At 51.2% G+C, this 22310-nt stretch overlaps 1 protein-coding gene across 4 annotated transcripts in view; it reads right to left on the bottom strand.

The window, feature by feature from the left end:
• Positions 1–22310, bottom strand: part of LOC119977907 (coiled-coil domain-containing protein 81-like) — a 233297-nt gene that overhangs the window by 76853 nt on the left and 134134 nt on the right. For all 4 annotated transcript variants that reach the window (XM_038819217.1, XM_038819218.1, XM_038819215.1 and 1 more), the window contains one exon: positions 2227–2347. In XM_038819217.1, the coding sequence (XP_038675145.1) occupies positions 2227–2347 (121 nt within the window). The remainder of the gene's footprint in view (positions 1–2226; positions 2348–22310) is intronic.

Here is a 22310-nt window from a genome sequence, read left to right as displayed (position 1 = left end):
GTCTTGACAGAAAGACTTGCTGAATTGCTGAATTGCACAGGCAAAAACATATGTGGCGAACACATTATGAGATGCATACATACTTTAAGTAGGCCTCAAGAATTTAATTGGAAGCTGCATTACCCTGTGGGAAAGTGCCGAATTTCCATGAGATTGGGAGAGCAAACTGCCAATCATATTAAAATAAAGCCTAGGAGTTAAATTGTGCAGGCTCTATGGTGGGAGTTTGTTGTTTGTCCAAATTCATGCCTGTATTTGGGCAGAGCACACATGACATAATAGCGCAGCAAAATATCTGAAAGTCTTTAGAATGGCAAAAAAGATATCTCAGCTGACAAGAAATCATTGTCAAAGCTGAAGGGGCAGGAAAATTATTGGATGAATCTTATGTCTCCTTTAAACTTATTTCTATATACAGTTCAGCGCTAAGTAAACTGAGACACGTGTTTACAGGGCATATTTTGGATATAGTATGTGAACATTTTAATAGACCTCCCATCTGCTTTCAGGTGGCAGTTTCCTCTGCCCACTGTCAGCCCATCAGAAATGCTCATTTTCCCAAAAACAGTTAGAGAGTTACTGGCCGGGATTCTTCGAGCCTCCGCGCCACAATCGGGCTTGGCGGAGGGGCGGAGAATGGGGCGTCAGACCCATGATCGGGTCCAACGCCTTCCCGCGATTCTCCAGGGACCGGAGAATCGCCGCAAGTTGTGCGCATGCGGTCGACGTGGCACTGGTCGGGGGCCATTGAAAGAGGTTCACTCATGGTTCCACCCAGCGGGAGCTCGGAGTGGTGGCTGCGGACTCAGTCTGCGGCCGCCTGGTGGGGCGGGGGATCCGTCACGGGGGTGGCCTCTGGGACAGCCAGGTTCGCGATCTGGGGTGAGGGGTCTGTATTGTCAGGGCCAGCCCGCTGTGTGGGTCCGCCATGTGGCCGCCGGGCGCATGCGCAGGCCCACGGCCAGACGTGCAGGGCCCCGTATCGGCAGCCGGAACTGCAAGGACTATTCTGGGGCCCTGCTAGCCCCCTTCAAAACGAAGAATCACTCTGGACTTTTTCCAGGAATGGGGACATAGCCCCATTATCAGAGAATTCCGCCCACTGTTTATTTTTCAATGCCATAGTTCCCTATGAAATTGAACACTTGGCATAAACAATCATAGGAATTATCCCAAATGCCACCAAGCATTTTCTTTACATAAATTGCATGTACTAGAGCTCCCTCAAGATCAAATGTTGGTTCAGAGAGAAAATATATGCATTCATCTGTTGTAATAGATATGCTCGACCATATCTCCAATACCGTATTGGCTTTATGGCAAGTAATAAAATATATCCATTCTTGAAGCAAATATAATTTTTTTAATATTACTGTGGTATAATCTGTGTGCGTGACTAATAATTATGCTTAAAACAGTGTAAATCATCAAAATGGCTAGGTGTAAGAACAGGTATTTGAAATGGAGATGAACAAGCTAAGATGTTTATAAGTATATACAACCCGAGTAGAAATTTGCATAAAGCAATAAGTGATGATCTGGATTTTTAGATTATGAATTTCGAAGATCAATAAAAAAGAGATTTGCAACTGGTAAAGATCATAAATGAATAAAGGAAAGTTATTAAGTTTATTTTACCCGCAAGTAGTGGCCATTAGGAAAACATGGAAAATTTTTATATTCTGGGAAAGGTCACTTCCAAAGAAGTATAAGAACAATGATTTTAAAGAGAAAAAAACATATTTAAGGAGAGATTGGAAGCTATGTTGGGGGAGTGGCCATGTAATATCCTGCAGTGTGCTATATTAAGAGACAGCTGTAAAAAAAAAGTGAGCCATCTTCAGAAACTCCAGGGAATTGTCTGTCTGTTCCAAAAAGCAGGGTTTTATTTGAAGTTTAGGATTTCTACTGTTGAGTGAGAGGGAGAGACAAGCCCTGTGAAGTACCTCCCCTATAAGAACAGTGAGTGACTTTCGGCAAGTATCTATATTGGCTGTTGCCTAAAAAAGTGTTTGTTTGTGAGTCTGAGTAAGACGATTGAGAGGAAATGTTGAGGACAAGTAATGTAACTGTTTAAATGTAATCTTGCATGTTTAAGTTTACTTTCTGAATAAATGTTTTCATTTAATAGTTAAAACCTCCAAAAGAGTTATATGAATTTTTTACTCCTGGCTTCAGTGCATGGCACCTGCCATATCATAACAATTCAGATGCCCCAGTATATACCTGTCCTGCCCTGCAATGGTCAGAGCAGGCCGTGGCTGGTGGTGTTTTACGTTTCAGTGCCTGCAGATTAGTGTGCTGAATACCAGGTTGACAGGATGAAGAGCGATGCGGAGAAGCCAACCTAAGGATGTAGCAAAATAAACATGCTAACCAATGCAATCCAAAATTCTACTTTCAATAAAATTATTATAAATGACTGCTCGAACATAACAACACGTATTGTAGAAAACTACAAAATTCGACATCTATCAATCAACTGGCAAGTAGTGCTGCTCCGAAAGGGAGATGAAAACATCGAACTTACATTATGAAAAGATGAAAACTGTAAGTTAATTTCATCATAACATTCCATAGCACCTAAAATACTTGTATATTATATTGAGAGGATTGCAGGTTGCAGCCAGTATAAAACAAATAGATTCAGGATATCTCAATTAATGTTTTCCTACAGCATCCTATGGCAAACAGGCATTCTATTTCTCAAATTAACTATGTAATTAGGATGAAATAATCATTTCTAGTATTCACCTATAAATATTTTGTTTTGATGGTGTCAGAGAGATTAATATCAATCCGTAAACAACTTTCATCCTGAACTAAAACACAACTTTCAAATGACGTGTCTACATCTCACAGAAAGTCATAACATTTCTTTTCTCATCGCTATAGTATTTTTCTGTAAATTATGAAAATTTCAGTTCAGTACTTTAAATATCAACCGATCCTCAGATTTTCATTAAAGTTTAATGATAAGACATTAATTATTACAATAATTGACATTTAAAAATTAAATTCCACACAGGATGGACGGGATTCTCCATCCAGTGACGCCTGAATTGCGATCGGACGAAAATTGCGCGTCAGCTGAATATCAAAGTCAGCTACGGGAGCCCAACGGATCACCATGCTCCGGCATCTTGATATTGGCATGAATGCATTCTACACCCCATGCAGCTGTGGACATGCAAATTGAACAGTAACGGCCATTATTATATCATTAAGGACCGACCCGGCAATCTCCGGCCTCCCGCGATACTCCACCTCCACCAGGTGGAAGGGAGCCGGCGTGGTTCAATTGTGGTATTTAAAAACGGGAACCGGGCGCTTTGGCTGCAGAGGGTGTATGGAGGTAAGACATGTTTCCAAAGGCGCAACCATGGGCTGCCAGTTGTTCTGATGTTGGGTTGTGGGTTGTGACTGCCTGGGCTGGGGGGAGCAGCAGGGGGGAACCAGAAGATGGGCCATGGTTGTTCCCCTGGGACCGGGATGTCTGGGTACGGACCGTCATTGCCACAGCCAGCAAGGCAGCCATCTAGCTGCACACTCCACCGACTGCCTATTGTGACCTGTAAATGTACAGAGCGCCACTGGATGTATGGGTGCCCCTCTCCCCCGACCCACCAAGCACCCCGGAGGAACCTCCAGACCCCAGACAACCCATAAATGAGGTGGGTGCGGCCCCGTGCACCAGTGGACCACCAGGTGTTGGCACCCCTCAGTATATCCATTGGAGACGCTGACCCACTGCAGGGGGAGCAGAAGAGAGAGTGCAGAGTGCAGCCCGAACAGTGAACGTATACACCATGACCCTTGCCACCCTTCCTGGCCACCATGCCCCACCAGAGGTACCTTTACCCAGCCCACCCCACAGGAACACAGGGCGGTACTAAGCCCTGCCTGCCCACTGCATCCCAGCTCCCATCCACGCTGCTCCCGGACAGGTAGGCACAACCTGTGCATCGCACACAAGCCCGACGGCCGTCCGCTGGAGCGGCAGTCTTCCAGGTGTCACAGGTGGTGTGATGCCACCCTGTTCTGCCTGCTGCCCATTGGGTGCGTCAGGCACATGTAGCGGGGATTCAGAGGTGCAGAGGTACGCCGGCGCCCACCCTGTGGGTTCCACTGGTACGGGCCCCCATCACCTCCCTCTCCCTCTCCCTCGGGGTGTCTGGTGATCCCTGGGCTATTCCTTGGGACAGGGTTGCAGCTGGAGAGGGCTCCGGGGGCTCCACCGTCACCTGGCTCTGCCAATCCTGGAGGCCGCCTCTCGTCTCATCCAGGGTCATCATGCTCATGGCCATGGAGCAGAGGGACTGTGCTATGTCACTCAGTGGCCGTACCAGGTCCCTCTGTGACTTGCTCAGATGAGCCAGCGCCAGACCAATGATCTCGACGCCCGCAGCCATGGGCCATTATGACTGGGCCACGCTCACGAGCACGGCAACAATGTCCGTGCGGCCTTGAAAAATGGCTGCACGTAAAATGGCTGCCCTGTCCTGTGCCTCAGCCACCGCCCATACAGAGTGCCCTAGGCCTTGCACACCCTGACCGATTACCGATACCTTTGCACCAAAAGCCTTCGCCAAGGATGCCACTCATGCGGTGTTGACCTGGATAGCACTCATGGTCGGCACTGCCTCCTGCTCCTGCAGGCAGCTAGACTCCTCCAACTACAAGTTCAGCCATTGGATGGTTACTGACACCCTTTATGTAGTCCCCGGATCTGCCCCTGCATCTCCAACATTAATGGGACCGACCTTTCCAAAAGCATTAGACCTGTCTAGACGGCAGCTCGTACCTGGGACCTGGCTGTCCTCCGACAATCCGCCCCCTCAGGGGTTCCTACCTCCACATGATGTACGGCTGCATGTGTGTGGTATGCAGCAGGAGACTCTTCACTACAATGCCCGACCAAGGTGAGTGTCTCTGAGATGGTGGAGAGTGCCGGTGACAGCAATGGCAAGAGGTCAGTGTTGTCCCCAGACATGTGCTCCGGGGTGTTGCGAGGGGGCATCGGGCCCTGGATGGTCTCACCTTGTCTCCCAGTGAGTCGCAGGGTTGTGGCTGGAGGTGGGGGACACTGGCCGGCCCCTCATTGTCTGGTGGTGAACCTGCATGACACAATGCAAGATGGATGGTTAGATCACAGGTTGGTGTGATTTGGGGAAAGGGGTGACTCAGGTGCCATAGGGACATCGCAATGCATTGGGGGCTTACCTGATTATCCCATGCCACCCTCCGCCTCTGCATCTGCCTACTTTCCCACGCTGCCGGCCATGTCCAACGCCCTCTGTTCTGTGATGGTGAGAGGATGCAGGTCCGGCAGGCCCCCTCTGTTCTGCTTTCACTCCCAGCAGTTGTGGACCATCTTTTCGTGGCGGGACAGATAATGCACAGTGCAAGACACCCGGAAGTGGGCAGTGCAGGATGTCCGTAGCCTGACACGGTGGCACAGTGGTTAGCACTGTCGCTTCACAGCTCCAACATCCCAGGTACGATTCCCGGCTTGGGTCACTGTCTGTGTGGAGTCTGCCCGTTCTCCCTGTGTATGCATGGGTTTCCTCTGTGAGCACCAGTTTCCTCCCACAGTCCAAACATGTGCAGGTTAGTGGATTGGCCATGCTAAATTGCCCTAAGTGTCTAAAGGGGTGGGTGGGGTTGCTGTGTTACCGGTATGGGGCGGAGGTGTGGGCCTAAGTGTGGTGTTCTTTCCAAGGGCTGGTGCAGACACGATGGGCCAAATGGCCTCCTTCTGCACTGCAAATGCTATGTCAATGTAGCTGGTGACTTGTGTGTGCAGGAAAGCCGGCATGGTGGGCAGTACAAGTTTTGGCATGTGGTGCAGGGTGGGGTGTAAGGGGCAGATGAGGTGCAGTTGCCCTCTGAAGGGGTTGAGGCATGTGGGTGAGTGGGACAGAGGTGATGCCGTGGGCATGAAGGTGGTGACGCACCATGTATTGCCTGGGGGATTGCCTATCCTAACACAGCACTGCCTACTGGTCCACCTGGCAGGTTCGCTTGGGGGTGGGGAGAGGGGGGGAGGGGTGTGGGTGTACGTGATGGGGGTGGTGCCAGTGGCACAGAGGTGGTAACTCACCCAGGCCACCCTGAGGAATTTGTGCAGTTTTTTCTGGCACTGCTACCTGTCCGTGCAATGGGGCTCACGGCGCTCAAGGCCTCTGCCATCTGCGCCTACGCCCATTTGACGTCAGCAGATGGCAGCCACTTTCCCATCCCAGGGAACAGGGTGGTCCACCTCTCCACCTCTCCTTGATGGCATCGGGCAATATCTCCAGCTCTGTTTCTGCGAATCTCAGGGCTGTTCTCCGGGGTGGCATCGTCTTGGATGGAATGAGGTCTCTGGGGAGTGGAGTGCTTATGCAGCTCCAGCTTGTCAGACTCTCAGTACCAATACCGACCCCAGCAAATCCGACACAGGTGTGAGTTGGAATTGCATTAATTCCATGTGGCACGAGTGCTGACCCATCGTCGTGCCCTGAATTTCTCCGGGACTGGCACTGCCATTGGGACCGTGGAACACCCTGATGAGCCATCAATCGAACGCGAGACGAGTTGCTGTACAAAAGTTAGGCTTTAATAAGCTAGAACTTAGCCCTGCGGTCGACTACAGTAAATGGATGACCGCCGGGCGTTCTGACTATTTATACCTCGGTATGGAGGCGTGGTTAACTCAGCCTCTCGACCAATCGGAGAGCAGTCACATGACTGGTCTCAACCAATCGGTCGAGAGGCACATGACCGACCAGCGCCAATGGTAAGCCGGTGTTCTGCACCAATGGCAGACAGCTATGCACATCATACCACCACATTCACCCCTTGCGGAGAAAGAAGCCGGGGAGGGGGGGTATCAACGAGAGCCGGGGGGGGGGGGGGGGGGGGGGGAGAGAGAACTGGAGGTATGAGTAGCAGCCGGGGAAGGGAGAAAGAACAAAAATTTTCTCTTCTTTTCTTTTATTACATTTTTTTGGCTTCCCACTGGCCCAGACAATTTTTTTTTTTTTTTTTCTTTTTTTTTTTTTTATAAATTTAGAATATCCAATTCATTTTTTCCAATTAAGGGGCAATTTAACGTGGCCAATCCACCTAACCTGCACATCTTTGGGTTGTGGGGGTGAAACCCACGCAGACACGGGGAGAATGTGCAAACTCCTCACAGACAGTGACCCAGGGCCGGGATTCGAACCCGGGTCCTCAGCGCCGTAGGCAGCAATGCTAACCACTGTGCCACCGTGCCGCCCTGGCCCAGACAATTAACAATAGTACACAAAGTCCCAACAAAATCCATGGAGCTGTTGTAATTTAAATCGATTCGATCAGTCTTTTCGTGGCCCGTGACGTTCTGGCAGACTGCCGCAGTGGAGTAGGTGACGTCGGTTCAGCCGATGGTGGTGCTTCCGCTGACGTCCTGGAGTCCGGGAGCAATGGTCCTTGAACAGTCTCCGTCACCCGAGCTGGCTGTGGAGACGCCATTGATGGGGAAGGTGTGGCCTGGGTGGGGCGCTGGGGGGAAAAAACAGGGGGGGGTCTGTGGTAGAGGGGAGGAAGGCCGCACGCCGGCGGGTGCCAGGTCCCGGAGGGAGACCATGTCCTGCCGACCGTCGGGGTACTCCACGTATGCATACTGCGGGTCAGCGTGGAGTAACTGGACTTGTTCCACCAATGGGTCGGACTTGTGCACCCGCACATGCTTCCGGAGCAAGATGGGTCCAGGGGCGGCCAGCCACGTCGGGAGAGGGGATCCGGAGGACAACTTCCGGGGGAAAACAAGAAGACGTTCATGAGGTGTCTGATTTGTTGCAGTACAGAGGAGTGAGCTGATAGAATGTAGGGCATCGGGGATAACCTCTTGCCATCGGGAAATAGGGAGATCTCTGGACCGGAGGGCCAGTAGTATGGTCTTCCAGATGGTACCATTCTCCGGCTCGACCTGTCCGTTACCTTGAGGGTTATAGCTGGTCGTCCTGCTAGAGGCAATGCCCTTGTTGAGCAGGAATTGACGCAGCTCGTCGCTCATAAATGAGGACCCCCGATCGCTATGTATGTATGCGGGGTAGCCGAACAGGAAGAAGATGGAGAGGAGGGCCTTAATGACGGTCGATGTAGTCATGTCGGGGCAGGGAATGGCAAAGGGGAAGCGGGAGTATTCGTCGATTACCACCAGGAAGTAAATGTTGTGGTTGTTAGAGGGAAGGGGCCCCTTGAAGTCAATGCTGAGACGTTCGAACGGGCGGGATGCTTTGATCAGCTGCGCGCGCTCAGGGCGGTAGAAGTGCGGTTTGCACTCTGCGCAGATGTGGCATTCACGGGTTACTGTCCTAACTTCCTCGATGGAGTAAGGCAGGTTGCGGGTCTTTATGAAATGATAGAAACGGGTCACCCCTGGATGGCAGAGGTCCGCGTGGAGGGAGCGGAGGCGGTCTATCTGCGCGCTGGCGTAGGTACCGCGGGACAGGGCATCAGGAGGCTCGTTGAGCTTCCCAGGACGATACAAGACCTCATAGTTGTACGTGGACAACTCGATCCGCCACCGTAAGATCTTGTCATTCTTAATCTTGCCCCTTTGTGCATTATCAAACATGAAGGCTACTGACCGTTGGTCTGTGAGGAGGGTAAACCTCCTGCCGGCCAAATAGTGCCTCCAATGTCGCACCGCTTCGACTATGGCCTGGGCTTCCTTTTCCACAGAGGGGTGGCGGAGTTCGGAAGCCTGGAGGGTTCTGGAGAAGAAGGCCACGGGTCTGCCCGCTTGGTTCAGGGTGGCCGCCAGAGCTACTTCTGATGCGTCGCTCTCGACCTGGAAGGGGAGGGACTCGTTGATGGCTCGCATTGTGGCCTTTGCGATGTCCGCTTTGATGCGGCTAAAGGCCTGGCAGGCCTCTGTCGATGGCGGGAAGGTCGTGGACTGAATGAGGGGACGGGCCTTGTCAGCGTAATTGGGAACCCATTGGGCGTAGTAAGCGAAGAAACCCAGGCAGCGTTTAAGGGATTTGAGGGTATTGGGGAGAGGGAGTTCCATCAGGGGGCGCATGCGTTCGGGGTCGGGGCCTATCACTCCTTTACACACTACGTAGCCGAGGATGGCTAGACGGTCGGTGCTAAACACACACTTATCCTTATTGTATGTGAGGTTAAGGAGTTTTGCGGTTTGGAGGAATTTCTGGAGGTTGGCGTCATGGTCCTGCTGATCATGGCCGCAGATGGTGACATTATCAAGATACGGGAAGGTAGCCCGTAATCCGTACTTATCGACTATTCGGTCCATCTCCCGTTGGAAGACCGAGACTCCATTTATGACACCAAATGGAACCCTAAGGAAGTGGTAGAGGCGCCCATCTGCCTCAAACGCGGTGTATCTGCGGTCACTCACGCGGAGGGGGAGCTGGTGGTGAGCGGACTTAAGGTCCACAGTGGAGAAGACTTTGCATTTCGCGATATCGTTTATCATGGTGGAAATACGGGAGAGAGGATACGCGTTTAGTTGCGTAAACCGGTTGATGGTCTGGCTATAGTCGATGACCATCCGGTTTTTCTCCCCCAGTCCGGACCACCAGCACTTGGGCTCGCCATGGACTGTTGCTGCCCTCGATGACCCCTTCCTTCAGTAACCTCTGGACCTCGGACCTGATGTAGGTCCGGTCCTGGGCGCTGTGCCGTCTGCTCCGTGTCGCGACGGGTTTGCAATCGGGGGTGAGATTAGCAAACAAGGAGGGGGGGTCCACTTTGAGGGACGCGAGGCTGCAGACAGTGAGGGGGGGTATAGGGCCGCCGAATTGGAAGGTCAAGCTCTGCAGGTTACACTGGAAGTCCAATCCTAGGAGTGCCGGTGCGCAAAGGTCAGGGAGGACGAGGAGTTTATAATTTTTTAAAACCTTCCCTTGGACCATGAGGTCCGCGATGCAGCAGCCGGTGATGCGGACCGGGTGTGAACCTGAGGCTAACCCTATTTTGTGTTTTGCAGGATGGACAGGGAGCGCGCAGCGTCTTACCGTGGTAGGGTGAACGAAGCTTTCTGTGCTCCCGGACTCCAGCAGGCAGCCCGTCTTGTGGCCGTTGAGGTGGATCAGTGTTGTCGTTTTGGAGAGCGTGCGTGGACGTGACTGGTCGAGCTCAATGGCCACGAGCCGTAGATAAGATCCATAGTCGTCGGCGGCGGCCGAGTAGGTGCTGGAAGAACCTTGCGTGCCAGTCCAGGATGGTGGTGCCCAGGATCCGCACGTGGAGTCGGGGTCCCAAGATGGCGGCGCCCAGGACCCGCACGTGGAGTCGGGGCCCCAAGATGGAGGCGCCCAGGATCCACACGTGGAGTCGGGGCCCCAAGATGGCGGCGCCCGGGACCTGCACGTGGCGTTCGGGGCCCAAGATGGCGGGGCCCTCGTGGTTGCTGGGGGCGGGGTTAGTGGTGCCGGCAGGCCGACCGCAGCGGCTGAGAGCGGGGGCCGAGAGGCCAGGCGCAGGGGCCCGGGGGCGGGGGGGGGGGGGGAGAGAGTTGCGCGGTGCACTGGGAGGGCGGGAAGGCCCCGGAGGAGGGGGAGGCGCGCAGGCCGGGCGCAGGGGCCAGGCGGCCGGGGGGGGGGGGGGAGATTAGCGTAGTGCGCTAGAGGGGCCCGGAAAGGCCCAGCGGAGGAGATCCCCGGTCGCTGCGCGGCACAGCATCGACCGATTTGGCGGCTGAGAGCGGGGGCGGAGAGGCGCGCAGGCCAGGCGCACGGGCCCGGGGGCGGGGGGGGAGAGAGTTGCTCGGTGTGCTGGAGGGGCCCAGAAGGCCCCGGAGGAGAGGGGGAGGCGCGCAGGCCAGGCGCAGGGGCCCGGCGGCGGGGGGGGGGGGGGGGGGGGGGGGGGAGATTAGCGCGGTGCGCTGGAGGGGCCTGGAAAGGCCCGGTGGGGGGGGGGGAGATTGGCGCGGCGGATGGCAGTGGGGAAGCGCGCCAGGAGGCCCAGGGCGCTGCAGTGCGGCTGGGGACATAGGCGCGGGCGTGTAAAGCGGCGACCTCCAGGGAGGTGGAGAGAGTCCGTGCCTCAGTTAAGCTGAGGTCGTCTTTCTCCAGCATCCGCTGGCGGATAGCGGCAGACTGCATCCTAGCCACGTAAGCATCTCTGATCAGCAGTTCCATGTGCTCCGTGGCTGAAACTTGGAGGCAGGAGCAATTCCTCCCCAGGACAGTGAGGGCCTGGTAAAATTGGTCTAATAACTCACCGGGGAGCTGTTGTCTGGTGGCCAGCAGATGTCGGGCGAAAACTCTGTTGACTGGTTTAAGAAACTGTCCATTCAGCTTAAGCATGGCCGCATCGTAATCTTGCTCTTCCTTGATTATCGCGTAGGCTGTTGTGCCCATGCTGGAGTGGAGAACGTGAAGCTTCTGTGCCATGGTGGGGGGGCTGTTTGCAGACTCCAGGTATCCTTCGAGACATGCCAGCCAATGTTGAAAAATGTCTGAAGCGTTCTGAGTTTGCGGGCTGATGCGGAGGCATTCGGGCTTGATCCAGAACTCCATCTTCAAAAATCTAGCTTATTAAATTGATGAGCCATCAATCGGACGCGAGACGAGTTGCTGTACAAAAGTTAGGCTTTAATAAGCTAGAACTTAGCCCTGCGGTCGACTACAGTAAATGGATGACCGCCGGGCGTTCAGACTATTTATACCTCGGTATGGAGGCGTGGTTAACTCAGCCTCTCGACCAATCGGAGAGCCGTCACATGACTGGTTTCAACCAATCGGTCGAGGGGCACATGACCGACCAGGGCCAATGGTAAGCCGGTGTTCTGCACCAATGGCAGACACCTATGCAAATCATACCACCACACACCCCCTGTTCAGACCCGCATGGGCACTTAGTCTTTCAAATGGAGAATCCCGCTCGATGTTCTTATGTTCTTATGATATGTTCATACTAACATAACACCAGAGATGCATTTTTTTACGAACAACAATACAGCTTTCCAAAAGGAACTGCTGAATGCCTGCTGTTGTGTGGTCGGTGCAACTGGTAATTTCTTTCACTGGTTACGATGTTGTTTCATGGCTTTTACAGAATCTTTAGCCATTGAAACTCTTTAGTTATTTTCATATCTGTTGTATTGAGAGTTTCAAAATTTATGAATATAGCAAAAGATCATTCTGTCAGATCAAATGTTCATTATAGGGAATTCAACTACATGAAAAACACAGAATTTACAGCAGAGAAACAAGGCCTTCATCCAAACTGGTATATGCTGGCATTTATGCTTCACTTGAGGCAACACTCACTCTCTTCATCTAACCCCATCAGCATAATCTACTCCATTCTCCCTCATGTTCTTATTTAGGTTCCCCTTAAAACCAAAACAGAAAATACTGGACAATCTTAGCAGGTCTGACAGCATCTGTGGAGAGAGAAGGGAGGTAATGTTTTGTATCTGGATGACTCTTTATCAAAGCAGGAGAGAACTGGAAATAGGTTCAGCTTTATATTGTTGTGAGTGTAGCCACCATGTCCCGATTACAAAATGGACACTTGCAGAGAATGAAGGGAAAAATGGACAATGCTGAGAAAGTAAGCAGGTGCAAGGTTTGTCTGTTGGTTGGAGTTTGCAGCTCCCAGACAAGACCGATACTGCAAAACCATTAGCATACTGATGAGCCATCTCCGGGGACAAAAGAGAAACATTTAGGCAAACGATACCAAAGCAGACACCCCGGTGCCAGAGGAGACTAGAATAAAGCAGGCCAACGGCCACCTAGGGCCCGCCCAGCAATCAGGGCAGCCACTCCTTTATTGGAGGAAATCGATACCAATGATCAGGATACAGTCCAATTAATTGGGAGCAAGTTCAAGGACCGCCCAAAAGCGCGCGAAGCCCCGTTTGGGTATAAGAAGCCCCGAGAGAATCGTTCTTCTTGGCCTTGGCTCTCAGCGATGAGAGGCCTGCCTAGCAGCTGCACCAGAACAAGTAAGTCCAAAGTCAACGCACGCTACGAGATAGACGCTCCTAGCTACTATTCTGTACCAGCTCGGCCCCAGCAGCCTCAGAACTGGACAACAGCCATTGTTCCTCTGACTGAGTGGGCTCCCGAAGCTAAGTGTAGGCTTTAGTAGTAGTGATAGTTTAGTTAGTAGAGTTTGTGCATCAGTATAATTGACTGTGTGTGTAAATAAATGAATATTGATTTTGAACTTACTAACTGGTGTATCGAGTCTTTGACCAGTATTCGGTTCTGAACATTGCGGCGGTATCGAAAAGGTACCTGGCGACTCTTGAGCAAGCATAATTAGAATTAAGGACGGCGACCATATTAACCGCCATAAACAGAGCCAATTAAAGAGAGAACACAACAAGCAACATAGGGGTGGGGTGGGGAAGCGTGGAGCAGTGATGCTGGATAGAGGGTCAGCGTTAGGTGGAGATTGACAAAGCTGTCATGGACAGAAAGACAAAGGGAATGTAAATGGAGTGATTAAGGCTAAACAGGGTGCTGATAGTGGCACATAAAGAGATTAGAATGTGTTTATGGCAGAACAAAGGTAAGCAGTGTTTCAAAGGGAAATTAGGCACAGGGAACAGTTGGTCCAGGTGGAGTGGGGTTGGGCTGATGCAACTGAAGGTCATGTACAGGGTGCACCTCATTAGGGCGAGGATGAGCTGAGGGGGTGGAGGATGTAAGTGAGCATTGTGGAAGGAGCCCCGCAAACCATGTTCACATGTTTTGGTTCAGCCCAAAGCTGGAGGGTATTGGAGGGAGGTTTTTAAGGTGGTACATGTGAGTTTGGAACCAGGGCCTTTAGAATCTATTTTTGGGGTGTCGGACCAGCCCGGGCTGCAGGCGGTTGCGGGTGCAGGTGTCTTAGCCTTCGCCTCACTGATTGTCCAGAGACGGGTCCTTCTTGGGTGGAGGTCAGCTTCTCCGCCCTGTGCCTCTGCTTGGCGGGGGCACCTGCTGGAATTTCTGACACTCGGGAAAGTGAAGTTTGAGCTGAGGGGGAGGATGGAAGGGTTCCACAATTCATGGGCATTGTTTATCATGCACTTTCAAGAATTGGATACCATCGAGCATTAGTGGGGGGAGGGGGGGTTGACACATTGTTTATGGGATGACCATTGATTCACTTTTGGTCTTTTTGTTTTATTGTTTTTGGAATGTATCCCATAGCCTAGTCTTCCACAATTATCATGTAATTGGTCAACTTTTCAAAGAGTCTTAATTCAAGTACCAGAAACACCAGCATCTCAAAGGTGCCTTGAATCATAGTCTGCATGAGGAAAGCTTTTCAAAGGTAAGTTCAAATGGTTCTCCTCCTGCTGCTCCCAACTACCATGACAAGGGATGCACCCCCATCTTCCCATGGCCTCTCATGGTGCCCCATTCCAAGCTGTGGCACTCCTATGCCCATTCACCCAATGTACACTGTATATACATAATCAACCCTATAGTGACAGTAAGAGATGGAAAATGACTTTAAAAAACATTCACTGACAACTTTCCATTTTCTAAAAAAGTCAATTGTAGAGGAATGGATTAATGGTCAGTTAACAGGATAGTTAATGAGATCATGATGTTATAGATAAGGTAAGCATGGTACCAAGAGTCAGATGACTAAGAGGTTCCAAAAAAAGTAAGACACAGAATAGTCTGGAAACTATATGCATACCCTGAAGTCTTTGTCAATAGTTCTTAATAAATAATGTCAAGTAAAACCATATACCAACTGTTTCAAGTCAATTGTAGTGCTGACCTTGGAAAGGGTCCAGAGGGTCACACCAATGATCCCTGGAATGAACAGCGTGTTGTATGAGGAACGGTTGAGGACTCTGGGCCTGTACTTGTTGCCGTTTAGCGGGACGAGGGGGATCTTATTGAAACTTACAGGATACTGCGAGGCCTGGATAGAGTGGATGGGGAGAGGATGTGAAATGAAAAAATAAATGAAAATTGCTTATTGTCACAAGTATGCTTCAAATGAAGTTACTGTGAAAAGCCCCGAGTCGCCACATTCCAACGCCTGTTCAGGGAGGCTGGTACGGGAATTGAACCGTGCTGCTGGCCTGCCTTGGTCTGCTTTAAAAACCAGCTCTTTAGCCTTGTGCTAAACCAGCCCCTGAATGTTTCAACTTGTAGGAAAATCTAGAACCAGAGGACACAATCTCAGACTAAATACTGCCCCTTCAGTATTTTTGAAAGGCTTTTTTGCGGGCCTTTCACTGGGCAGGTCTCCCGACCTTAGGCCAATATACTGGATCAATCCTCACAAGCCTTGAAGTTTCCCCGAATTACACCCCAATTCTGCTGTCAAACTCTGCCTTCCTCACTGCCTCACAAGCTGTTCGGCCTCCTCTAAGGTTAAATCCTTTTTGGATTGCAACATATCCAACACAACATCACCAAGCATGCTGATTAGAATGTGTTCGCAAATCAATTCATGCTTTAAGGCTCTATAACAGCAAGTACATGGAAATCAATATAATTATTACAAAGGAATCAGTGGATTCACCCAGCCTTTGTCTCCTATAGTTGGATCTTGCTCTTCCTATTACTAGATCCCTCTTCGGGCTGAAGTACTTATCTAAGGTACTTATAACCTTGTCATAAAATGCCAAAGTCTCTTCGTCAGGACATCAGCAGTTATGGGTCCAACTACGTATATAAGGAAATGTACCTAGTGTTTCTGGTATCCAAATCCTTGGTACCTTTCAAACTGTTTCCTCCAGACCTCTCATTGATGTCTTGCTGCGGACCCACCATGTGTTGGAAAGGCTGTGGTAGGGGTAGTGGCTGTTCAGTAGCTGAGGACATTATACGTATCTCAATGTACCGTACCAAGATATGTTTTGGTTTTGCTCTTCATTATTGAAAATTCAATCTAATTCAAGGTCTTCACCCATGTGTTATCAACTGTGACTTCAGTTTCTTCAATTGTGGCCTCCAGTGCTGTCATCATGTTTCAATCTGTTTTGATGTTTTGGGTTGTGTTCATCATTTAGTGTCTTATCATACTTTGATAAGACCATAAGACCAGAAGACATAAGAGCTTAATTAAGCCACTCAGCCCATCGACACTGCTCCGCCATTCAATCATGGCTGATATTTCTCTCATCCCCAATCTCCTGCCTTCTCCCCATAACCCTTGATCCCCTTATTGCTGGAACAAGTAGATTTGACCTGGGGCAGCACGGTAGCATGGTGGTTAGCATAAATGCTTCACAGCTCCAGGGTCCCAGGTTCGATTCCCGGCTGGGTCACTGTCTGTGCGGAGTCTGCACGTCCTCCCCGTGTGTGCGTGGGTTTCCTCCGGGTGCTCCGGTTTCCTCCCACAGTCCAAAGATGTGCGGGTTAGGTGGATTGGCTATGCTAAATTGCCCTTAGTGTCCTAAAAAATATAAGGTTAATGGGGTTGGGGTGTTGGGTTACTGGTATAGGGTGATTACTTTGACTTGAGTAGGGTGATAATTGCTCGGCACAACATCGAGGGCCGAAGGGCCTGTTCTGTGCTGTACTGTGCTATGCTATGCTATGCTATGACCTTTTGAAAATTGGAAACGGGAACTTGCGTATGTGCATTTGTATGTCCATGATCTTCGCATAAAAGTGAAGTTTTTGATACCTGCACAGTCTGGCTCCTCCTTCTGAATGTAAAAGTGGGAGAAAAAATAGGAATGTAAAAAGTTCCCTTTTCCTGAAAATAGACAAATCGTAAGTGCAAGTATAAAACCAACTTAAGTATCTTTATTCGGTATATTGTTTTGCATTGCAGTTACCCATCCTATTGACATAGCCACTATTAGTGAGGGATCTATTACACCTTTCAAGAGTTTTGTTTCAGATTACATTTGTTTCCTTTTCAACAGGTTCTTGTAACCACAGAAATTGTTAAATAAGATCAGGGAGATAACTGAAACCTTTAAAGTCATTAGTTAACATGATTGTCAATCTTTATTAAGAATTTATTAACCACATAAGCCATTTACCTCCAAGATACTGAATAAATAATGCAAATCCACTACAATGTTTATGAGCAAGCCAGATAGTCAAACAAAGGCCAATACCTGTTCAACTAACTGCAGTGGCAGCCTTTGTCTTGCGCTATGTTAGTCAGCTCTGTGTTAACCATTGCCTGGCGTGGCTCATGAGCCCCATTATGGCATGACAGCCTCTGCCGCATTTGCTGCAGAGAAAAGTATTGGGCTGAGAAAGGGCACAATTCACTGGCCTATGTTTTCCCTGAGTCCTCAAAGAGGTACTTCTACTCAATTCTGTTGAAGACTTTTTCTGCATCCAGGGAGATGATCACCTCTGGTGTTCTCTCCCCGGGATGGCCATTATTACATTCACCAGCCACCTGATGTTCGCAGTTAGCTGCCTACCCTTGACAAAGCCCGTCTGATCCTCTGCGACTCCCTCTGTATGCAGTTCTCCGGTCTCTTGGCCAGGACTTCCGCGAGTATCTTTACTTCTACATTAAGCAGCGAAATGGGTCTCTATCATCCGCATTCCGTCGGGTCTTTGTCTTTTTTGGGTATCAGCGAAATCGTGGTCTGTCTTAGCATAGGAGGCAGAGTGTCCCTTGCTAGCGAGTCTGCGAACATATCCCTTAGGCGTTGGCAAGGCCAGCACAAATTGTTTATAGAAGTCCGCCAGGAAACCGTCGGGTCCCTTCGCCTTCCCTGCCTGCGTGGAGCTGATGCTCTCCACGATCTCTCCAAGACCAATCGGTGCTTCCAGTTCATCCCGCCTATCATCCCCCACAACTGCATGTCCAGTTCAACGCCGCGCCCTCATTGGGGGACTCGGAGGTGTACAGTCCTCAGTAGAAAGTCTCAAACGCCCGGTTGACCTCTTTTGGCTAGTTATCAGTCTGCCTCTGCTATTCTTTACCTGCTCTACCTCCCTCATGGCTGCCTGCTTTCTCAGCTGGTGAGCTAGTAGGTGGCCAGCCTTTTCTCCATGCTCGTAGAGGCTCCCGCGTGTCTGGTAGAGTTGGTGTACTGCTTTCCTGGTGAATAGGAGTTTAAAGTCCAGCTTTTTCCTCTCCATCAGGAGCTCTACGGTCGAGGCCTCAGAGTACTTTGTGTCGACCTCCAGGATGAAGTCAATCAGTTGTTGCCTGACTCCCGCTCTTCCCTGTCTCTACCTATCTTATAGGCTATAATTTCTCCCTTGATGACAGCCTTCTGTGCCTTCCAGAACATGGAAGGTGAGACTTCCCCATCTGGTTATAAGTAATGTACTATCCTATGGCCTCTGACATTTTTTGGCAGAAGGCCTCATCGGGCAAGAGATCCGTGTCCAGCCTCCATGTGGGGCACTGGGCTGGATCCATCTCCAACCTCACAATCATGTAGTATGGAATGTGGTCGGAGATGACTATCGCTGAATATTCCGCCCTTGCTGTTCCTGGAAGCACCGATTTCCCCACTGCAAAGAAGTCGATCCGGGTGTATATCTTGTGCACTGGCGAAAAGAACGAGAATTCCCTTTCGCCGGAGTGTAGAAACCACCATGGGTCCACCACCCCCATCTGCTCCATAAATGCTCCCAATTCCCTAGCCATGCCTGTTTTTTTCCCCATTCTGGGGTTTGATTGGTCCGTCAGAGGGTCCTATACACAGCTGAAGTCGCCACCCCCATGATCAGTTGGTGTGTGTCAATGTCGGGGATTTCCGCCATGGTCTTTCTTGTGAAGTCTGTGTTGTCCCAATTGGGCATGTACACATTTACCAGCACCACCGGTGCCCCGTCTGGGACACCGCTGACCATGACGTATCGTCCCCCTTGGTCCGTAACCCTCCTTATCTCAGTGAACCTCGTCCTCTTGCTAAACTATATGGCTACTCCCCTGGCCCTCATCCCGTAGCATGGACGTCTGTCCCATCCAGCCTTTCTTACCTGCAGTCGTTCCTTTTCACTCAGGTGTGTCTCCTGCAGGAAGATTATGTCGGCTTTCAGATTTCTTAAGTGGGCAAAGACTCTGGACCTTTTCACTGGGCCATAGAGTCCTGTGACATTCCAGGTGATAATCCTGGTGGGGGGTGTCCCCCCCCTTCCTGCGGGATCAACCATACTTACCTGGTGGACAGGACCCTGCACTAGGGGTTTTTCTTTGTTAGGGGGCCGTCCAAAATGTTCTCACCATGAGACCAGGCCCTTGCTCTCGGGGTTTCCCTTTGTCCATAGGGCACCCAACATGGCCTCCAATTATGTGTCCACCGTGTGGATGCGCCCTGCACTCCAGGTTTCCCTTTGTTTAGGGACCCTCCAAAGTGGCTGATTGTGTGCCAGCTTGCTTCCTTGGCCTGCTCCCTCCCGCCGAAGCCAATCCGAGAACCAAATTATTTTTCCCGTCCTGTTTCCTACGTGTTCCTTTTCACCCCTCTGCCCTCCCATCCACACCCTCCCTGCATCTCCCCCATTCATCCCTGCATCCTCCCCCCTGCCCCCCACCCCCACTCTGGCCTGGCGCTCCCTCCATGCCAAGAAGTGCACCATGGCCCCCCTTACTGCCTGTCTTCCCGTGCTAGCTATCCCTGCTAATACGGTGGCTCCCCTCCTGGTGCTGGTTTAGCCCTTTGCTTATGCCCGCTGCCTCTCTGCTTTCTCTGCCTGCACCCTCACCTGCATTTCCCTGTCCTCGCTCTCTCCTGTGACCCGGTCTTTTTGATCAGAACGAGCCAGCGCAAACATTGTAACTGTTCAATAAGTCTCTGTTCCTTTAGTGATCTTTCTCCGATCCGCCTTCATTGCTGCCTCACTTGCCCTTTGTCTATGCTGTAGGCCCACACAAAATTGTTTGTCTCCGCCAGGGTATTGATGTTGTGCTCTTTGTTCTGGTGTGTGACCCAGAATCTAGCTGGGAATAGCATGCCAAATCGCACCCCATTTCTGCAGAGCGCCGCCTTTGCCTGGTTGAACACGGCCCTTCGTTTCACCAGATCTGTCTCAATGTCCTGATAAATATGGATTGTGTGTCCTTCCCATGTGCTCGCTCTGGTCTGTCTTGCCCACTGCAGGATCCTCTCGTGATCCTGATATTGGTGCAGCTTCGCGATGATCAGTTTTGGCTACTCCCCCGCCTTGGGCTTCGGTCTGAGCGACCAGTGTGCCCTGTTGAGTTCTGAGGTTTGGGAAGCTGTCTCTCTCGACCTAGGTTGCCCAGCATTTAGGCGGTGTAGCCAGTCGGGTCTCTTCCCTTGATGCTTCTGGCAGGCCCACAATCCACACATTCTATCATCAGGACCTGTTCTCCTGATCCTCGGCCTTCCCATTAAGCTCCCTTGGGCCGCCACCAACCTTTTCATTTCTGCTTCCAGATCAGCAATCCTGTTAGTCTAGTCTGTCGAGGCTCTCTCCAGGTCATGGATCATCCACTCCTGCACCTCCACTTTCTTCCCCAACCCGTTGATTGTTTTTTGTAAGGCGACCATCGCCCCTGTCACCACCACCTTGACCGACTCCTGGATTTCAATTCTGATCGCCTTTCATGGCAGCCAGCTCCTTCTTGAGGAACGTCTTCCATCCATCTCCAGGCGGCAAGGGGGAGACTGATGCTCGGGTCAACGATCTCCCTGTCTCTTGGGCGGCTGGGGCCCCCTCACCTCGTGGGTCCTCCGGCTCATCCGCTTGCTGTTCATGGCCCTTTCCGTCACTTCTGCCGTACCATCAACCCCTCAAGCTCCTGTTTGCTGGCATTTCTTTTGCGTTCATTTTCTTTCCTCCTTTGAGGTTACTTTGCTATCGATGTTTTGGGCAAAATTCGCCTAAAAGTGCCTGTTTGATTCTGGTGGGGAGGAGAGCCACCTGATGTGCGTCTACTCAGCACATCACTGTCACCGGAAGTCGATACCTCCCCATTTTGGTTCAAATCTACATAGTCCTTATTCACCGACCACACCTTATCACAAAACCCTGTCTGGTAACAACCCTGAATCCAACCTCCACCCTGTCCTCTGCTCCCATCCCGATCTATGTCAAATGCCCAACCAGTGTGGTGTATGGTCCAAGGTTACTAACCCCGCCTACTCTGCCCCCACCACCCCCACCAACACCTCACAGCTCACCACAAAAATGTCAATTCTGGAGTATATCTTAGACACGTGTCAGGTGGAATACTCCCCCCCCCCCCGGGTTCTTAAATCGCTACAGGTCCTCCATGCCCATTTTCTCCTTAAATCCTCCCATCTTCTTCACCATCCGCAGCCTTCCCATTGACCTGGGACTCGACCTATTCACCCTTGGTTCCAGCACACAGATCTCCTCCCATATACAACTGATGTGCAGCCAGGTTCGGAATCGCTCCGAACATCCCCTCCCCCTCACAATTCGGTGCATATACATTCACCAACACCACTGGTGTCCCCTCAAACAACCCCCTCACCATCTCCCATCCGGATCTCTCACTTCCTTCACACTCACAAACCCCATCATTTTGTTCAGCAGAATGGCCACCCTCCGCGACGTTGAGTCAAACGCCGAGTGGATTACCTGACCCACCCATCCCTTTCTCAACCTGACCTGGTCCCCCACACAGAGATGTGTCTCCTGCAGAACCCGCAACCCCACCCCCCCACCCCGCCTTCAAACTCCTTAGGTGCATTAAGACCCAAGATCTTTTCACTGGCCCATTGAGCCCAACACATTCCACATTGTAAGCCTTACTGGAGGCTTATGCTTCCATTCCCCTCTTCCATCCGCCATCCTCCTCTGTCCCCTTTAATTTTGCCTCGTACCAGGCCCATCCAAGATGGCTCCCTTCTCCGCCCTGACCACACTTCCTCCCCAACCCTACCACTTTGCATCTCCCTGCTCCCCAATCCCCTTCCCTCCTACCCTCGCCTATCACTTATAGCCATCTCCCCCATCACTTATAGCCATCTCCCCCACCTCACTTCCGTTCATCAGCATTACCTGCTAGCATGGCAACTCCTGCCCGAAGACTCCTCCTATTTATTCCCCCTCCCCCCCCACCGCCCACCGTCTCCTCTATGGTCTGTGTAAGAGGATCCCCGTGGACCTCTCCCTCCCGCACCCAAACAAAGACACATCCAAAACCACAGGTCGCCTCCTCCAAAAAATAAACACCACCAGAGACAGCAGGAGGGGGAGGGGGACAGCTTCCCACTTACAAATCTATTACCTCTGCAACAAATAGTAGACACAACAAAAACCCTTCACCTCGGAAGAAAGGAGAAAAAAAACACCCTCCAGCCGTATCCACCGAACTCCATTGTGCCAGCTCCTCCGTCTCCCACTGAAGTTCGATTCTCCCCCAGTTTGTGCTCTTTAATGAAGTCATTGGCCGCCTCTGGGGTTTTGAAG

Source organism: Scyliorhinus canicula, chromosome 14, assembly GCF_902713615.1.
Source record: "Scyliorhinus canicula chromosome 14, sScyCan1.1, whole genome shotgun sequence".
Lineage (NCBI taxonomy): Eukaryota > Metazoa > Chordata > Chondrichthyes > Carcharhiniformes > Scyliorhinidae > Scyliorhinus > Scyliorhinus canicula.
The sequence above is the reverse complement of the archived record's forward strand: the minus strand, read 5'-3'. Positions and strand labels throughout refer to the sequence as shown.